The 15,756-nt window shown below is 44.6% G+C and overlaps 2 protein-coding genes across 6 annotated transcripts; one reads left to right on the top strand and one right to left on the bottom strand.

Moving 5' to 3' along the window:
- Positions 1–311: 311 nt before the first annotated feature.
- Positions 312–7,059, bottom strand: LOC120672385 (SMR domain-containing protein At5g58720-like). Of its 5 annotated transcripts, none has more exons than XM_039952748.1 (11): positions 6,127–7,057; positions 5,079–5,104; positions 4,054–4,218; positions 3,209–3,273; positions 2,458–2,675; positions 2,006–2,076; positions 1,857–1,913; positions 1,476–1,543; positions 1,303–1,409; positions 1,102–1,169; positions 312–777 (listed from the first exon to the last, which is right to left on the bottom strand). In XM_039952748.1, the coding sequence occupies exons 1-11, from the start codon at positions 6,896–6,898 to the stop codon at positions 655–657; spliced, it is 1,740 nt and encodes a 579-aa protein (XP_039808682.1). In that variant the 5' UTR covers positions 6,899–7,057; the 3' UTR covers positions 312–654. The 5 variants fall into 5 exon arrangements, 3 of the variants coding, with proteins under 3 accessions (XP_039808682.1, XP_039808681.1, XP_039808683.1); XM_039952747.1 differs by having other exon boundaries at positions 3,209–3,285; positions 6,127–7,055; XR_005674117.1 differs by having other exon boundaries at positions 315–777; positions 1,303–1,441; positions 3,209–3,285; positions 6,127–7,058.
- Positions 7,060–10,256: 3,197 nt separating this feature from the next.
- On the top strand, positions 10,257–15,007 carry LOC120673277 (aspartate--tRNA ligase 2, cytoplasmic-like). The gene is made up of 10 exons (XM_039954042.1): positions 10,257–11,098; positions 11,421–11,531; positions 11,647–11,760; positions 12,172–12,462; positions 12,534–12,644; positions 12,742–12,795; positions 13,264–13,343; positions 13,420–13,535; positions 14,371–14,485; positions 14,586–15,007. Exons 1-10 carry the CDS (start codon positions 10,586–10,588, stop codon positions 14,710–14,712), a joined length of 1,632 nt encoding a protein of 543 aa, XP_039809976.1. The 5' UTR covers positions 10,257–10,585; the 3' UTR covers positions 14,713–15,007.
- Positions 15,008–15,756: the final 749 nt, after the last annotated feature.

Below are 15,756 nucleotides of genomic sequence, written 5' to 3' on the forward strand. Positions count from 1 at the left end.
GAAGCAGACAGACTAAGGCCTTGTTTAGTTGCGTAAAGATTTTGGTATAAAACACTGTAGCATTTTCGTTTGTATTTGATAATTATTGTCCCGTCATGAGTTAACTAGGCTTAAAAGATTCGTCTCGCAAATTACAATCTAACTGTGTAATTAGTTATTTTATTTAACTACATTTAATACTTCATGCATGCATTGAAACATTCGATCTGATGGGGAATCTTGTAAAGTTTTAGAATTTTGAAGGGAACTAAACAGGGCCTAAACCAAAAGAGTACAGGAACAGAGTTGTTTTTTTTGGGGGGCGGGGGTGCATGGAACCGAGTATATTTGGTTCCGCCACAGCATGATACAGAACATCATCATGATATAATGTTACACTTGATTGTTGCTCCTGTAATACATTGTATTCAGAAGCACATCTAACGATTGGACAGGTATACAAAGCTTCAGACTACACTAAACTATTAGCAGCCGGGGATCAACATACCACCATAATAAATTACTTGAACTAAACTTCTGTGTCACAGCTACCTCCTACATCAGAGCCTAGGTCGCCTATCCATAATTACAACACAGGTAAATACAGATAGATACTGAGATACATAGATTAGAACGAATGTTAATCTATGTCAAGTCTCCTGAAAAGGCTTCCGCTTAGTCAGAATCGCTGTCATATTCAAGAAAGCGGTACTCTCTTGGCCCACCAAGTCGAAGTGCTATGGTTCCAGAGTTATCTTCACGCCACTCAATAAGTTCCTTCTCAGCAAGCTCTATAACCTATCACAAACATTTATTTTACAACAATCTCAGACATGGCACATGAGAGATCAAAGAAAAGTTTAGATTGTGCACAGTAAAATTCAACTATACTAAATCAATATAATCAAAACATACACATTGGAAATACTGATAGTGCAACTTTTGTGCTAATCATATAAGACAAATACACAACTTAGTCAACTAAAGCATGCCACTTCTGTGGCAGAAGAACCGATCGCCACAACTTACAAGGCAGAGAATGTGTATTTGTTATCATGGAAATAGAACACAAGAACAAAACCTAATAATACAGAATTACAACTCGAACAGATACTTTCTTACCGATCGCTTTATTTTTCCCTTCCCTGTACCTTCTGAACCACAACCAGTAATAACCCTCAGCAATACAGCTGTTTATAACAAAGGAACAGATAAAACAGAAAAGGGACAGTAAATCATTAGATCAAGAAAAGATGCAGCTGAGTGACAAATCAATGAGAGCACTGGTAGCCTACAATATCCAATCGTGTCTCAGACACTCACATGGCATGCAAATACAAATCATCATGTGAACCTTGAGAAGCTTCATGGCTTGTTGGACATGTTGACCGTGCAAGTCGATAGTTACTGTGTTTGTTATATGCTTATTTCTGCAAGAAGAATATTAGCTCTCAGAAGCAAACTACAGAAAGTATTAGAAAGAGCGGCAAAATTACCTGGCTTCAAATATATTCCTGCTGGCCTTCTCATCTTCCATGCAGGCCAGTTCCCGATAATGTTTACCCTGGAATAAATAAATAAAATATTAGAACTCCTGTTCCATTGGATAGTCGTATGTGATGACAACCAAATACGTGTACACAACCAGAAATTTTGTTCTATTGGATAGTTGTTACTGGTTAGTGCTGACAGGAGCATTCCAGCATGGGCACTAGTTAGAGACCAAGATATCTAGCTTTTTGTGCAGTGGAAAACAGCATCAAAACATTATTTAGAAAAGCCTTCATCTACCATTTACGATGGAAGATGAAGAACTTCCTTTTCTGTTTCCTTATTGTGTCATTTATACCCATGTATATTAAAGTTCAAAATTGCACCTCCTCAGCAAGGTAAGCAGCATATGATTTGTCTCCTTTTGAATAAGCGAGGGCAGCCTGCCAGAGAAAAACAGACAGTAAGACATACCAAATAAGGAAAACTTGCATCGTCAAATTGGCTCAAGCAAAACTCAGCCCAAAAAACATACTTTCTGATAGTATTCTTTCATTTTATCATAATGCCTCGCAGCCACACCACGGAACTCCCGATAGCCATCCCCTAAACACAGCCATGATTGTTGTATGAGAAATCAAAAAGTGCAATAGTCAATATGTGAACTCGAAGCATTTAAATTATACCAAGAAAATGTTTTTATATGCAAATGAAGTACGTTCACTGATTACTTAAAAAAATAAGGAGAAAATGGATACATACACAATCACAATTCAAGGCATGTTGCACACTAAAAACAATATATCAGCAGCTTGTTTGGATGAAAATGATAAGTCACACCCCATGAATTTGAAGGGAAATTGGAATAATTTACCCATCAGTCCCAAGGTATTGAGTCAAAACTCTATCTGTTATGTGATGGGTGATAACAATCAATGGGAAACTGAATCGCCGTAGTTTAGAGTAATTATACAAAACTTTGCATACCAGCTTTAGGCCTTTCTTGATTGTTTGACGTGGCAGTAGAATTAAATGACTGCAGCTTCTTTACTACCTTTTTCCAGTCCATTGAACTTGGCTCATATGTGCGCATTTCAGGAATTTTAAACAGTGAATCCAGGACCTGCTGAGGGTTGGCTTTCACTTCAGTTGACCTCGAAGGCAATGTTGACGAACGTGGAGCCTCCATCACAGCCTTTGCATAGCTATAAAACCAAATACCAATTATGTTATAATATAAATAACAGCCAGTTACACAAAGGTGATTTTGAACAAAATACCCATGGTTGTTATTGGGGTAATGCAAACTAAACAATAATGGTGATGACAACCCAGGGGTGCATAATGGCTTGTGGGCGTGTTCAGAGGATACTTGCTCAAGATGAATTCTTTATGATCACAAACACCATTTCATAAACAGCAAGGCTATCCCCATCAAACAGCAACTAAACCTACGGTTTCCGGAAACTAGATCCTCCTAGGAGTTGATCTTTATAACCAGTCAAGAATGCTGCCACGCAACAGTCCATCAGGCAAAACATATTTAATACAAGATAAAAAATACAAATGAAAAGATCCCAAGAAAAACACTATTTTTGTACATAATTCTAAAGATATTGCTTGCATGCTCCATGTTTCCACAACCAAGACACATGAGTGAAGCAAAACAAAATTGAAAGAAGCAAGATAGGTCTGTAAACTGAACATATGGCCAGATCACTTGGCAGAATTGGCTCACCTGATCTGGGGTTCGTCCCAAAGAAACTCATGTCCTAATTCAGACTGGAGAATAGTGTTGGATACCTGATCCGTCAACTGAGTATAAAATTATAATATTTACAAATGATTCATATGAGAATGTAACAACATATTAACCGCAAGAAAAAATCAGGAACATGAAAGTTGGCATTTTTATTAGTTCCAAAGTGAGCACAAATTGCTTGAGACAAAAGGTCGAAGTGAATAGCATAACTAAAAGGGTCCCATTTTCTTTCCTGCTAATTGCTATAGTTTGGAACAAAGGCAACCAGAAGTAACCAATAATGTTCAGGAACATAGCTTCAAACTGCAAGTTGGAGTTAATATATGACAAAATATGTTTTCTTGTTTCAGACATCGAAATGATAACAAAACAAAGATATTTGATCACTTTTTCAGATTGCGCTAGTGACAGTTCGAAAAATATAGTGATAGGGAAAACATTTCTGATGGAAAAACTAGGGTCATCAGTTCCACCTGACAATATGCTACCAATTGGCTTGTGTCTCGTTAATATTTGAGTTTGACTACATGCATTCGAAACATTTAGCGACAGATGTAGTAATAAATCTATTATACAGTACCAATTCAATTTTAGTATAATATTTTTTTGTACTTAACTCGTTTATTTCTAGCATAGCACTGGAAAAAAGGTTAACTTTAAGCTTCATTTTTATAAATATTTTTTCTTCTCTGAACTTATTCATTTATAACATATATAGCACTGAAAAAGGTCATTACAATTTGATATGAGCCAAAATATCAATGCATATCTTTCGCATCCAAGACTACAAGAATTAAACTAATACTGTGCTAAGCAAATACCTGGCGTGGACTTCTTATATTGCCTGCAGGCAGGTTGACTACGGATTGACCATTTCCAGGGAACACAGTCAGATACCGAGTGCTGTTCCTTTCAGCATTTGGATGTTGTGTTTCCATGTTTTGGATGGAAGACACACCAGAGATATCAAGCAATGCATCCAAAGCCTGAAAGCACTTCCATTAGTACAGCAGCACAAACCCAAAAAAAAAAAATCATCCATTCAGAACATAAAACAGGGGATCAGTTCTTGGCAGGCTTTTGGGTATGTTTTAGTTAGAAGGTGAAGTCCATGCTCGACACAAAGAAAAATTTTACAGATTTGTAAAAGAATCGTAACTTGCTCCTTAAACCTGAAGAACTATATAGGGAATCCCCCAAAAAGAACAAAAGGAAGATTAAAGATAACAAATAAAACCATGAATGTCTGAGCGCATAAAATTAAGAAACCAAGATAAACCTCTTCATAAATCATTTATTAAAGGTGAAAGGCCAGTTGATATGAACAGTTGAAATATTTTTCCACGGACTAAAGAACCAAAGAACTTTGGCATATCATTGATAGTCACTGGGGCATATATTGAACTGGTATTAAAATGTCAAGGAATATTAAACTTGTACCAGACAGACAGATCAAAGAAAACTCTTATAAAAACAAGCAACAAACAAACTACAGTTAGCACTTAGCAGTATCAGGCATATCAATAGTTGAAGAGTGTCCAGAATAGCAGCAGCTAGCTTGGAACAGCCACATATGTATACAACTAACATATCAAGGACACTAACACAAAGTACTGTTGTACTACGTAGTATCCACCCGGATAGAAAGGCTACTTCCAGAACCAAATCTTAACGAGCCTGACCAATGGAATGTACTGATTAAGGGATAAATGAACCACCGGTTAACACCTAGAACAGGGAAGTTTCTTCTTAATCCAATAGGTGAGATGGGATTCTAGTAAAATTCGACGAATGGAAACCCAGTTCAAAAACACAGGGAAATGCACCCAATAATATAAATGATTACCTTCTCAACATCAGACCCATACTGACCTGCAAATGGACCAGATAAAAATATCATCATAAGAGATTTGTACGAATAAGATAAATATCCAATTGGCAGGCAAGTTGCAGAAATAGAACAATTGTAAGAAGCAAATTTCAATATAATCAAATTGATTTTATTCAGAAACACAATATGTAGTTGTGAAAAAAGTATAGCACATCTCAAACTAACAAAAACTCAACTCATCCAATCATATCACTCGAAGGAGTTCATAGGATTCAAGAAAAGTATAAAAATGCAGTAGTTTTGCATACAAAGAGATGAAATCAGAAAACTCCTGTTTCAACAACTCCTATAACAAGAAATGGAATCTTTCAGTTGACAAAAACATTATCCAGTCTTCTAATAAACGTATAACACAAAAAGAAAATAGAAGAAACATTCTCCTTCCAATCCAAATGTAAGTTCAGCAAGGGCTGAAATACATGTTTCCCTACAAGCAAGCCAGCAATACACTTAACTGGGTATTACTGAACCTTGGCCTTGCTCTACTTTCTCTGAGCTTCACAAGTCCTTTCACATGATCGATTGAAAATCCAATCCTCCGAAATGACCTTGACCAAAGAACCTCTCGCTCAAAGCCATCCTCTTTACCTTGTTCACTGAATACATCGGTAATGTAAGTGGCATCGCTCAATCAATTTGCCACACACTACGAGGGAGGCAGGCAATTAGGCAGCATACTGCTCCTTGATATTTAATTTGATCATGGCAAAACACAACCTACTAACAGATCAAACCATCAGATGGCCTTGTAACCTCAGTTATTTCCTAACTAAACAGACAAAATAATGATTCAAATGCAAGTTTGAATGGCAACAGTCAAAAGATCATTTTTTTACAAGTTTTTTGTTGAAAATTTGATGTAAAGATGCCAAAAATGGTGTCTTTTACTCATTTCGTAAGGAGACAGAGGTTCTTAATTGACGTCACCAAATTTCACTCAAATGACACTCAACGAACGATATTATGAACAGTGAAATTGACCAACAAGAGAAAAATATCTCACCAACCACGTCTCTAACCACACCCATGCCAAGCTCGGAATTATCCCCAAGCATGGAGCACAGGAACTGCTCTGCCTCTTCCACACTATACTTGCGGGCACCAGACCCGCCATCTCTCTCCTGATCCCTACCCTTCCACGCATTTGGCGAGCTCACAGGGGCAGTGGCCGGCCGGGTGTAGTCCTTGCCAATGACGTCCGCGACCATGCCAGTCGCGGCAACCGCAACCCTCTTGGGCCTCCGACCAGCCTTCCTTCCACCAGATCCACTGCGCGGCGAGAGATCCGGTGGCGGCGGAGGCTGCGGGGCCGGCTGAGGGGGCTGCGGCGGTTGCGTGTCCTGCGTGGAGCCCAGGATACCAGCCGCCCGGAAGGGGTCCCCGCCGGCCTCGCGGTAGGCGGACTCGACCTGGTCGATGGTGGCGCTGGCGAAGGCGTCGAGCAGCCACGCGAGGTCCCGCCGCTCCTCCCCCGCGACCGAGGAGGAGGCGGTGGACCCAGACGACGAGAAGGCGAAGAAGGATGACGTCGAGGCGGCCCCCGAGGAGCTTGCGGCGAAGGAGGTCGACGGGGACGTCGAGGCCTCGCAGCTGCTGCTGGACTCCGTCTCCGAAACCGCCGCGGCGGCCGCTGCTAGGGTTAGGGTTTCGGGCCCCGGCGACCCGGCCTCCGAATCGGCCACCCCCTCCGCCGGCGCAGGGGCCGTCGCCGCAGCCGGCGGCGGCGAGGGCTTCTTCTTCTTCTTGGCCTTCTTCTTGGACGCCGACGGTTTCATCGCGCCGGTAGCCGTCGCTGCACCTTCGCCCTCGCCTTTTCCCTATTCTCCTCTCCGTTTTGGCGTCGCTCGATGGGGGGTTTTCGACTTGCGATTTCGATCGATTTCCGCAATTTTTTCAGTCGTGGGGATGGGGAAGATGGGGGAGGGGAGGACAAAAGAGAAGGCGAGAGGACTGAGGAGGAGCCACGCGGATTCGAGGGAAATGGGCGGCGGGGTGGTGGGCCCGCCTGAAACGCCCCAACCGATGTCATGTGGGGCACGCGAGGTATGGACCCCACCTGTCATTGAGGAGACTCCGGTGCCGACGGATGGACGCGGTTGGCAGGCGGCCTTATTTTGGACTGGCGTTTACTCTGAGTGGTGGGTGGGGTTGGCCGGCGAGACAGCAGGTCCGCGCCGGCTGTGAACTGTGAAGAGGATCATCAGAGATCGTGGGAGCGGGCGGGAACGGTGGCAACGAGAATCACGGCCTCACGGGGTGGGATTATCTTTTCCATGGTAATCATGGCACTGTTTTTTTTATGAGTAGCACAAGTAGCACAAATTTTAATTAATAATTAGAGGTATTAAATAAAGGCAGTTTACGAAACTAACTCCACAACTCTTGCGCTACTTCGCGAGACGAATCTAATAAGTCCTTTGACCGCACGATTAGAGGATGATTACTGTAGTATCACTGTAGTCAATCATCAATTAATTACTGTCACTAGATTCGTCACGAAAAATTACACCCATTCGTAAAAAAGTTTTGTAAATAAAATTTGTTTAGAGGTTCATGCATGCAAAAATCTATAGTAACGCAAGTTTGGGTAGCACGAAACAAACAGGGCCGTCCACGAGATTAAATTAACCTATCCAAACTTACACAGTCAGCATGCTAGTACACAGGGACCGATCTAGAAATGGCCTGTGGGTATGTGCAGGATTACTTGAATTTGTGTCAAATCATAGTAGATTATGTACAGAACATGCACAAAATCAGCTGGGGTGGTAAACTATGCTGGATCCGTGCTGCAGCACGGCCAGCACGGGGGCTGAATCCACCCATGCTAGTACAATTTACTAAGATACCATTGTCTCGTTAGTTTTCCCCTCTCATTTCAAATTCATTCATGTACTTTAGAAAAATGGTAATGAGGTGTCCATCTGAAAAGCAGCTGGTTAAGTTGGGGGGGCTACTGTCTACTGATATCACTCAAGATTGTAACTCCACATTTCACAATTCAGATCTTAATGTATTTGGATCTATATACGTACAAATGTTTTTGGCAATGCAACTTGTATGCATAATAGGAAAAAAAACTTATGATGACGTAAGAGCCCACCTTGAACAAATAGAATCATACACTACCTCTAATGTCCATATATCGCCTTTACCTATAGAGATAAAAAGATGAGGGCAAAGCCAGAAACTTTTTTTATTTGAGCTTCACAAAGAAATGAACTCATTCTTGTTTCGACAAAAATCTAGTTAGCCCCACACGCAATACTGAATATTGCTCCAATATGTTATGCATAATGTCTAACCACCATTTGGTCTTAATAATACCGCATTGCGTAATGTGCATACTGTATGCATACAGATTCGTCAGGCAATATTTTCGCAAAAAAAAAAGATCCATCAGGCAATAAAAAAAGAGTAAATTGCACCCCAGGTCCCCAAACTTGTCTCGAGATTTTACCTAGGCCCTAAACTCTTAAATTGTCCACATGGATCCCTAAACTTTGTTAAGTGTTCCATACGAGGTCACAAATGCGCCAGGCAAGCGTCTGAAGCCGATGTGGCATGCCACGTGGCACCGCAGTGGTAAATATTTTAAAAAAACTCCAGAGTTCCATCTCCCCCACCCTAAACCCCTCTCTTTCTCACTTAACCCCCTCCTCTTTTCTTTCTTCTTCAACTAAGCCCCTGCCTCCTCTGTTCTGGTCAGGCGCACGGCAGGGGGGCTGCAGCCCCCGCGGCTGGCGGCCAGCCCGGCGCACACCCCAGCCTCGCCCTAACCCTGCGCCCCTGTTCCCCCAAAATCCCCCTCTAATTTCTTGCCTGCAGCATCCCACCATGGCCGGCGCCGAGTTGAAGCTCGGGCGGCGGTGACCGGCTCTCTGCCGGTCTTCCCCGGCCAAACCCCTACGCCGGGGAGCACCCCCACAACTCCGCAAAACTAGACCTGTCGTACAAACCCCCACAACTCGGTGGCCGTCGGCGTGGCGGCGGTGACGGCGAACGGCGGCGCTGGCGACGGTGAACGGCGACGCGGCGAGGAAGTGGGCGCACGACATGTTCCCAACGCGGGCGAACCTCACCCCAGCGGCGCACGCGCGAGGAACTACGGCGGAGGGGGCGGTGCGGCGAGGAAGGTGGCGGCGGACGGCGAGCTCCGGCGAGAGGGGGCCTGCAAGAGGAGGAGCGGCCGGGCGAGGGCCCAAATCGGCCGTGCAAAAGGAAGGAGGAGGAGGTGGTGGGGCCGTCAATTGAAGGGAAAACTCACCGGGGAGAAGGAATCGTAGGTCGCCGGCGGTGGCAATGGAGGTTGGGGCGGCCGACAATGGTGGAGAGGCGAACAGGAACGGCGGCGCACGGGCCTCCTCGCCGAGCACGCTGCCGCGCTGCCTACTGGCCGCCGCGCCCAGGGATGGGGAGGAGCAGCGCGGCGGCAGCCAGCTCTGGCGAATGAGCTGGTGAAAGATTGGAGAGGAAGAGAGGGAGAGAGAGGAGTAAATATGAGAAGATAAAAAAATCTAGGGGTTTTTTTGCAAATATTCGCCATTGTGGCGCCACATGGCATGCCACGTCGGCTTAGGATGAATGCGTGGCACATTTTGGGACCTGGGATGAACCACTTAAAGGACTTTAGGGATCCAATTAGACGATTTGAGAGTTTGAGATCCTAAACGGAACGCCGCTATAAGTTTGGGGACCTGGAATGCAATTTACTCTTAAAAAAGCAAACCAAAGATAATGCTCTTGTGGGGCCGGAGCTGCTGACTGGGACAAAGAAGGAGGGAGACGAGGGTGAGGAACGAGTGGTGCGGCGCCGACGCAAGTAGGGAGGGAGCCTGGGAGATGTGTTTTTATTGATAGGGTTTTGATCCAACGGCTGCAAATCATCCAAAGATATCCAACGGTAGCAGATTACTGGGTCGCATCGTGCCGGTTCAATAACCGGGCCGTGCCCGTGCTAGTGCAGCGGGCCGCTTCGCCGGCCCAGGCACGACCCGGCGTCTGGCACGGGCACGGCACGGGCCCGATTGGCCATGGGCCAGGCCGTTCTCGGGCCGTGCCAGTGCCGGCCCAACGGGCTCGGCTCATCTGGCCAGCTATATTCGGCAGCCGCAGCGGTGAACCAGCTGCCCCGCGCATTGCTCAGAAAAAGAAAAAAAAGCTGCCCCAGCGCACAGCCGCCGCACTCCAATCGTCGCGGGCGGCGCTAGGGTTGGGAGCACCTCCATCGCGGCCGTCGGCGTCGCCACGAGCCGCCGCCGCTCGCCTCGCCGTCCCCTCCCCCCACCGCACCCGTCTCCGGCCCGCTGCCCACTCGCGCTCACCCTCGCCCAGTCGCGGTCGCGCCTCCCCTCTCCGACCGTGACTCCCCTCCCCAACAGCCGCCGCGCCTGCCCTCCCCCACAGCCGACCGCGGCTCCCCTCCCCGACAGCAGCCCCGCTTGATTCTCCCGGCCGCCACGATGTCGTCGGAGACTCCGCCCACCACCGCCGCGGCGGATGAACTCGCGGCTGACCTCTCCGCCGCCACCCTCAGCAAGAAGCAGCAGAAGAAGGACGCCAGGAAGGCGGAGAAGGCCGAGAAGGCGGCGCAGCGCCAGCAGCAGCAGCAGCCGGCGGACGCCGAGGACCCCTTCGCGACCAACTACGGCGATGTCCCCGTCGAGGAGATCCAGTCCAAGGCCATCTCCGGCCGCTCGTGGACTAAGATCGGCGACCTCGACGCCGACGCCGCGGGCCGCTCCGTGCTTATCCGCGGGGCCACGCAGGCTATCCGTCCGGTCAGCAAGAAGATGGCCTTCGTCGTGCTGCGCCAGAGCATGAGCACCGTGCAGTGCGTGCTCGTCGCCAGCGCCGACGCCGGCGTCAGCACTCAGATGGTGCGCTTCGCCACCGCCCTCAGCAAGGAGTCCATCGTCGACGTTGAGGGCATCGTTTCCCTCCCCAAGGAGCCCCTCAAGGCCACGACCCAGCAGGTTCGTTCCACTTGTATCCTGCTCTGCAATTCACTCATGCAATTCCTGTAATCAGAAAGCAGCAAACCCGTATCGACTGATCTGATGCGTGTTTGTATGTTTGTATTATTAATTAATATCTTGACTCTAGAAAGACAAATTAACATGGGATGGCTGTGTTGTTTGTACATACATGCTGAATTTGTTGTCAAGATAAATTAGGTTTACTGATGCCACCTAATTCACACTTCAGACTACTCTGCAAGCCTGATTTCTTTAATTCTTTGACCTGTTTAACTAATGAATGGATTGTCTATTCGGACACTTTGGATGTGATTTGCAGGTGGAGATACATGTAAGGAAAATTTATTGCATCAATAGGGCTATCCCAACCCTTCCAATTAACCTTGAAGATGCAGCTCGGAGTGAGGCGGAGTTTGAGAAAGCTGAACAGGTATGTGATTCACTTGCATTCTTTTTTAAGGAAACACGTGATTTTGTGCTCAATTTCTCACTCTATGGTGTTTAGTTTCATATTGAAGTTTAAGTCATGGTTGCTGTGATTGAAGGCTGGAGAAAAGCTTGTTCGTGTTGGTCAAGATACCCGCTTGAACTACAGAGCTATTGATCTACGAACACCTGCGAACCAAGCAATATTCCGGATCCAGTGTCAAGTCGAAAATGTGAGTGTTTGATGTTACATGTACTATTGCTCTTCTTTTATCGACTAAATTGAGTCTGCTAAACCTTCATGCTTCCGTGTTAGGATTATATCTTCAGTAAAAAGTTTACCGTGTTTTGGGCACCATACTTGAATTACGCAGAAGCTGTTGCTGTTGGTTAGAGGTTTTGATTGCATCGTAGTACGGTTCTAACAAGTGGAATGTCACTGTCTGATTGTACTACTCATGAAACTAAATTTTACGATTTAGCACGAACCTTTGCTTTTCAAGACCATTTTTTGTTTCCACTCATATTTTCGTCTTATGTCAGTGGTTTTCGTGGTTCCAAGCATGGTTTTTCATTATCTATTTTTTACATGTAATGTTCTTCGTACTGATTTCTCGATGCTTTTCTTTGCTCAATATATGCAGAAATTCAGAGAATTTTTGTTGTCGAAAGACTTCGTTGGGATCCACACCCCAAAACTGATTTCTGGATCAAGTGAGGGAGGTGCAGCTGTATTCAAGCTTTTGTACAATGGTCAACCTGCTTGTTTGGCGCAATCTCCTCAGTTGTACAAGCAAATGGCTATCTGTGGTGGGTATGAACGTGTATTTGAGGTTGGTCCTGTGTTTAGAGCAGAAAATTCAAACACACACAGGCATCTCTGTGAGTTTGTTGGTCTTGATGCTGAAATGGAGATTAAGGAGCATTATTTTGAGGTATGATTGGAAGAAGAATGTTTTATTTTAATTTACTGAAGCTATGTTGATTAAGTGTTTTTTCTACACAGGTTTGCGATATTATAGATGGCTTATTTGTGTCAATATTTAAGCACTTGACTGAAAACTGCAAGAAGGAACTTGAGACAATAAATAGGCAGTATCCATTTGAACCTCTGCAGGTAAAACAATCTTGCTTGTTTTATTGTTTGACTATGCAGTTATCTGGGCTATGTAGCTCAATTGATTGACCTAACTTGTGCTAATTATGTTATGCAGTATCTAGAGAAAACCTTGAAGCTCACTTATGAGGAAGGAATTCAAATGCTGAAGGTACAAACTTGCAGCTACGTATTGCATAATCTAGGCTTGCTCTGTGTAGCATACAAATGACCATGAAATAAATTTAGTTGCTACTTCATCTGATCTAGAATATGAGTCCATATAGCCCTATCACAATTTTACCCAATATAAGCCCGTCAACAAATTCAAGGCACCTTTTTATGCAAGCAACGATTTAAATACCTTATCTATGGGGTAAGCAAATCCAATGCATTGGATTAACCCATCATTCCTGTTTTGCACCTATTTAAATTCAATGGTTTCAGTGAAGTAAACAAGCTAACTTATCTATTGCAATACTTTAAGGGCAATAGGGTTTTTTTCCTCTACCCACCTTAATTTGTGTGCACAAGTTCAATGGACTTGTATTAGGGATCAGAGGAAGGAGTTGCTCCTGTCAATTTAATCATAGGCATTAGGCAGAAACTGAATGTTCACTGATGATCTTCTAATCAACAGGAAGCTGGAACTGAAATCGAGCCTATGGGTGATCTCAATACTGAAGCTGAGAAAAAACTTGGTCGGCTTGTGAAGGAAAAGTATGTGGACTCTACAACTCTACTATATTTCATTATTTTATTGATTTGATAGCATAACTTCCTTTGTTATTTTTAGGTATGGCACCGACTTTTTCATTCTGTATCGCTATCCTTTGGCTGTGCGTCCGTTCTACACCATGCCTTGTTATGACAACCCAGCGTACACCAATTCCTTTGATGTCTTCATTCGAGGTAAGCGCTGCAATTGTATGCGTTATTACTGACAGAGTCTAGTAGTAATAGCAATAAGTATATTTGGGCAAGCCCATTTATTCAGTGGGCATACTCCATGCTTTATTAGTGCTTTAGAGTTTTATGCACTATCTAAATCGGAATTGTTTGGCTTGTGATTATGATTTATACTAAAAATATGCTTCCTGTTTTCCTGTTCTATTAATGTATCTTTATTATCACTTTTATAAATTATGCATGGTCAGGCATTGTATTTCTAAATTGTTAAGGAGTTGGGTTGTCTCCTTTGGGTTTTGAGTTTTATAAACAGATTGTTTTAGTTCCAGTGGTGGAGCCAGATGGGTGTCTTGTGTGCTGGGCACACCTAATTTTTGCAAATTTAGTTGGTGTCATGGAACATAGCCTAAATTTTTTTATGGTCTAATACTCTTTATACTAGTGCACACCTGAAACTTTCTAGCAATGCCACTGCTTAGTGCTCAACATGCACCCTGACTGATCGGGCCTTGTGAAACTTAGATATTATATTTGCTGGATTTCTTTGCTGTATTCCTGCTTTGGATCCTGGGGAAGTGACTTGACCTTGACCTTCTTGAATTCATTTCCCTCCATTTGACCCATTCACTTTCAAGTATTTCTAACATATCTATCAGTACTAGCATTATCGAAGAAGTGAATTTCTGTTGGCACTCTATATTTGAAGATACCTAGTCTAGTGTATTTGTTTTCACTAAAGCAAATTTGCTCGTTTTTGTTTGAACTCCCAAACATAATTTGCTGACATGATTGGAGAGGAAATTTGCTTTACTGACATCCAATTTTATTTACATGATAGGTGAGGAAATAATTTCTGGAGCGCAAAGAATACACACCCCTGAGCTGTTGGCCAAGCGCGCAACGGAGTGTGGTATTGATGTGAGCACCATCTCAGCGTACATTGAATCGTTCAGGTATGTTTGTGCCTACACCATGTCCGTAGTCTTGATCAGTTCTTTTCTGTCCCTGTATTTTGGTACTCATTTCGATATATTTTAACCACACCCATTGTAGCTACGGCGCACCTCCTCATGGCGGTTTCGGGGTGGGCCTGGAGAGAGTGGTGATGCTGTTCTGCGCCCTCAACAACATCAGGAAGACTTCGATGTTCCCCCGCGACCCGCAGAGGCTCGTCCCGTAATTTTCATCTCCCTGTGAACACAAGGCTGTGGACCTGCTATGAAGCGTCATAGATCCTTTGCCATGCTGTTGCCATCCTCACCAGCCACTGATCTCACCTCTGAGACCAAGAAACGACGACCGATATAGCCCGTTCGTTGCGTCGAGACAACGTGCTGTGACACAATGGACCTGCCGTTAATGTGGTCTAGAGCCTTTTCTGTTAAAAATTCACATAGACGCTGGTATGTACTGGGTTGCTCGAGGCTGGAGACCCGACAATGATATGTGCTTTCTATATTGGCATATTGCACTCATGCTCATGGTTCCTTATTTTTTTTGAAACGGACACTTATTGTTGGAGGCAATAACGGAAGCATCTCGTGGAGTGTACGCTACAGTCGCAGTTAAACAAAGTGACCGTAACACGCTGTAGGCATGCGAGGCTCCGACCTGGCCCGGCCCAACTTGACTTGGGGCCCATGTCCATCCAGCCGGCAAATTAGAACCTTTCCCTCCTGTCTCTACGCCGGCCTCACGCATGCATGTCGCGCCTGCCTTCCATTTTATTTCATCCTAAAAAAAATCTCGCATACATGGTATATTAAATAAAGTTTATTTGCATTTTTTAGAAATAGATGTAACTTTTCGCGACGAATATAATGACGGTAATTAATCGATAATGTGCTACAGTGATGCTACAGTGACCATCAACTAATCGCACGGTCAAAAAACTCATTAGATTCTTCAAGGTCACTAGCGCGGGGGTTCTAAAATTAGTTTTGTAACTGATTTTATTTGACACCGTAATTAACTATCAAAATATCACTATTCACTAGCATAGTACAAACCAAACGTGGCCCATGTCGGCAGAGCCATGACCCGCGTCCGCCGCCGGGGAGAAGCGGGGCTGGAGCGAGTGGTGATGCTCTTGTGCGGCCTGGACAAAGTTAGGATGGTGTCCATGTTCCCCCGTGACCCGCGCATACAGGCTCTCCCCCTAGCCAGGTAGATGTAGCAATTGGCCTGGGATAGTCGTGCGTGCATCGGCAGCCTGAATGGTTGT

Source organism: Panicum virgatum, chromosome 5N, assembly GCF_016808335.1.
Source record: "Panicum virgatum strain AP13 chromosome 5N, P.virgatum_v5, whole genome shotgun sequence".
Classification (NCBI taxonomy): domain Eukaryota; kingdom Viridiplantae; phylum Streptophyta; class Magnoliopsida; order Poales; family Poaceae; genus Panicum; species Panicum virgatum.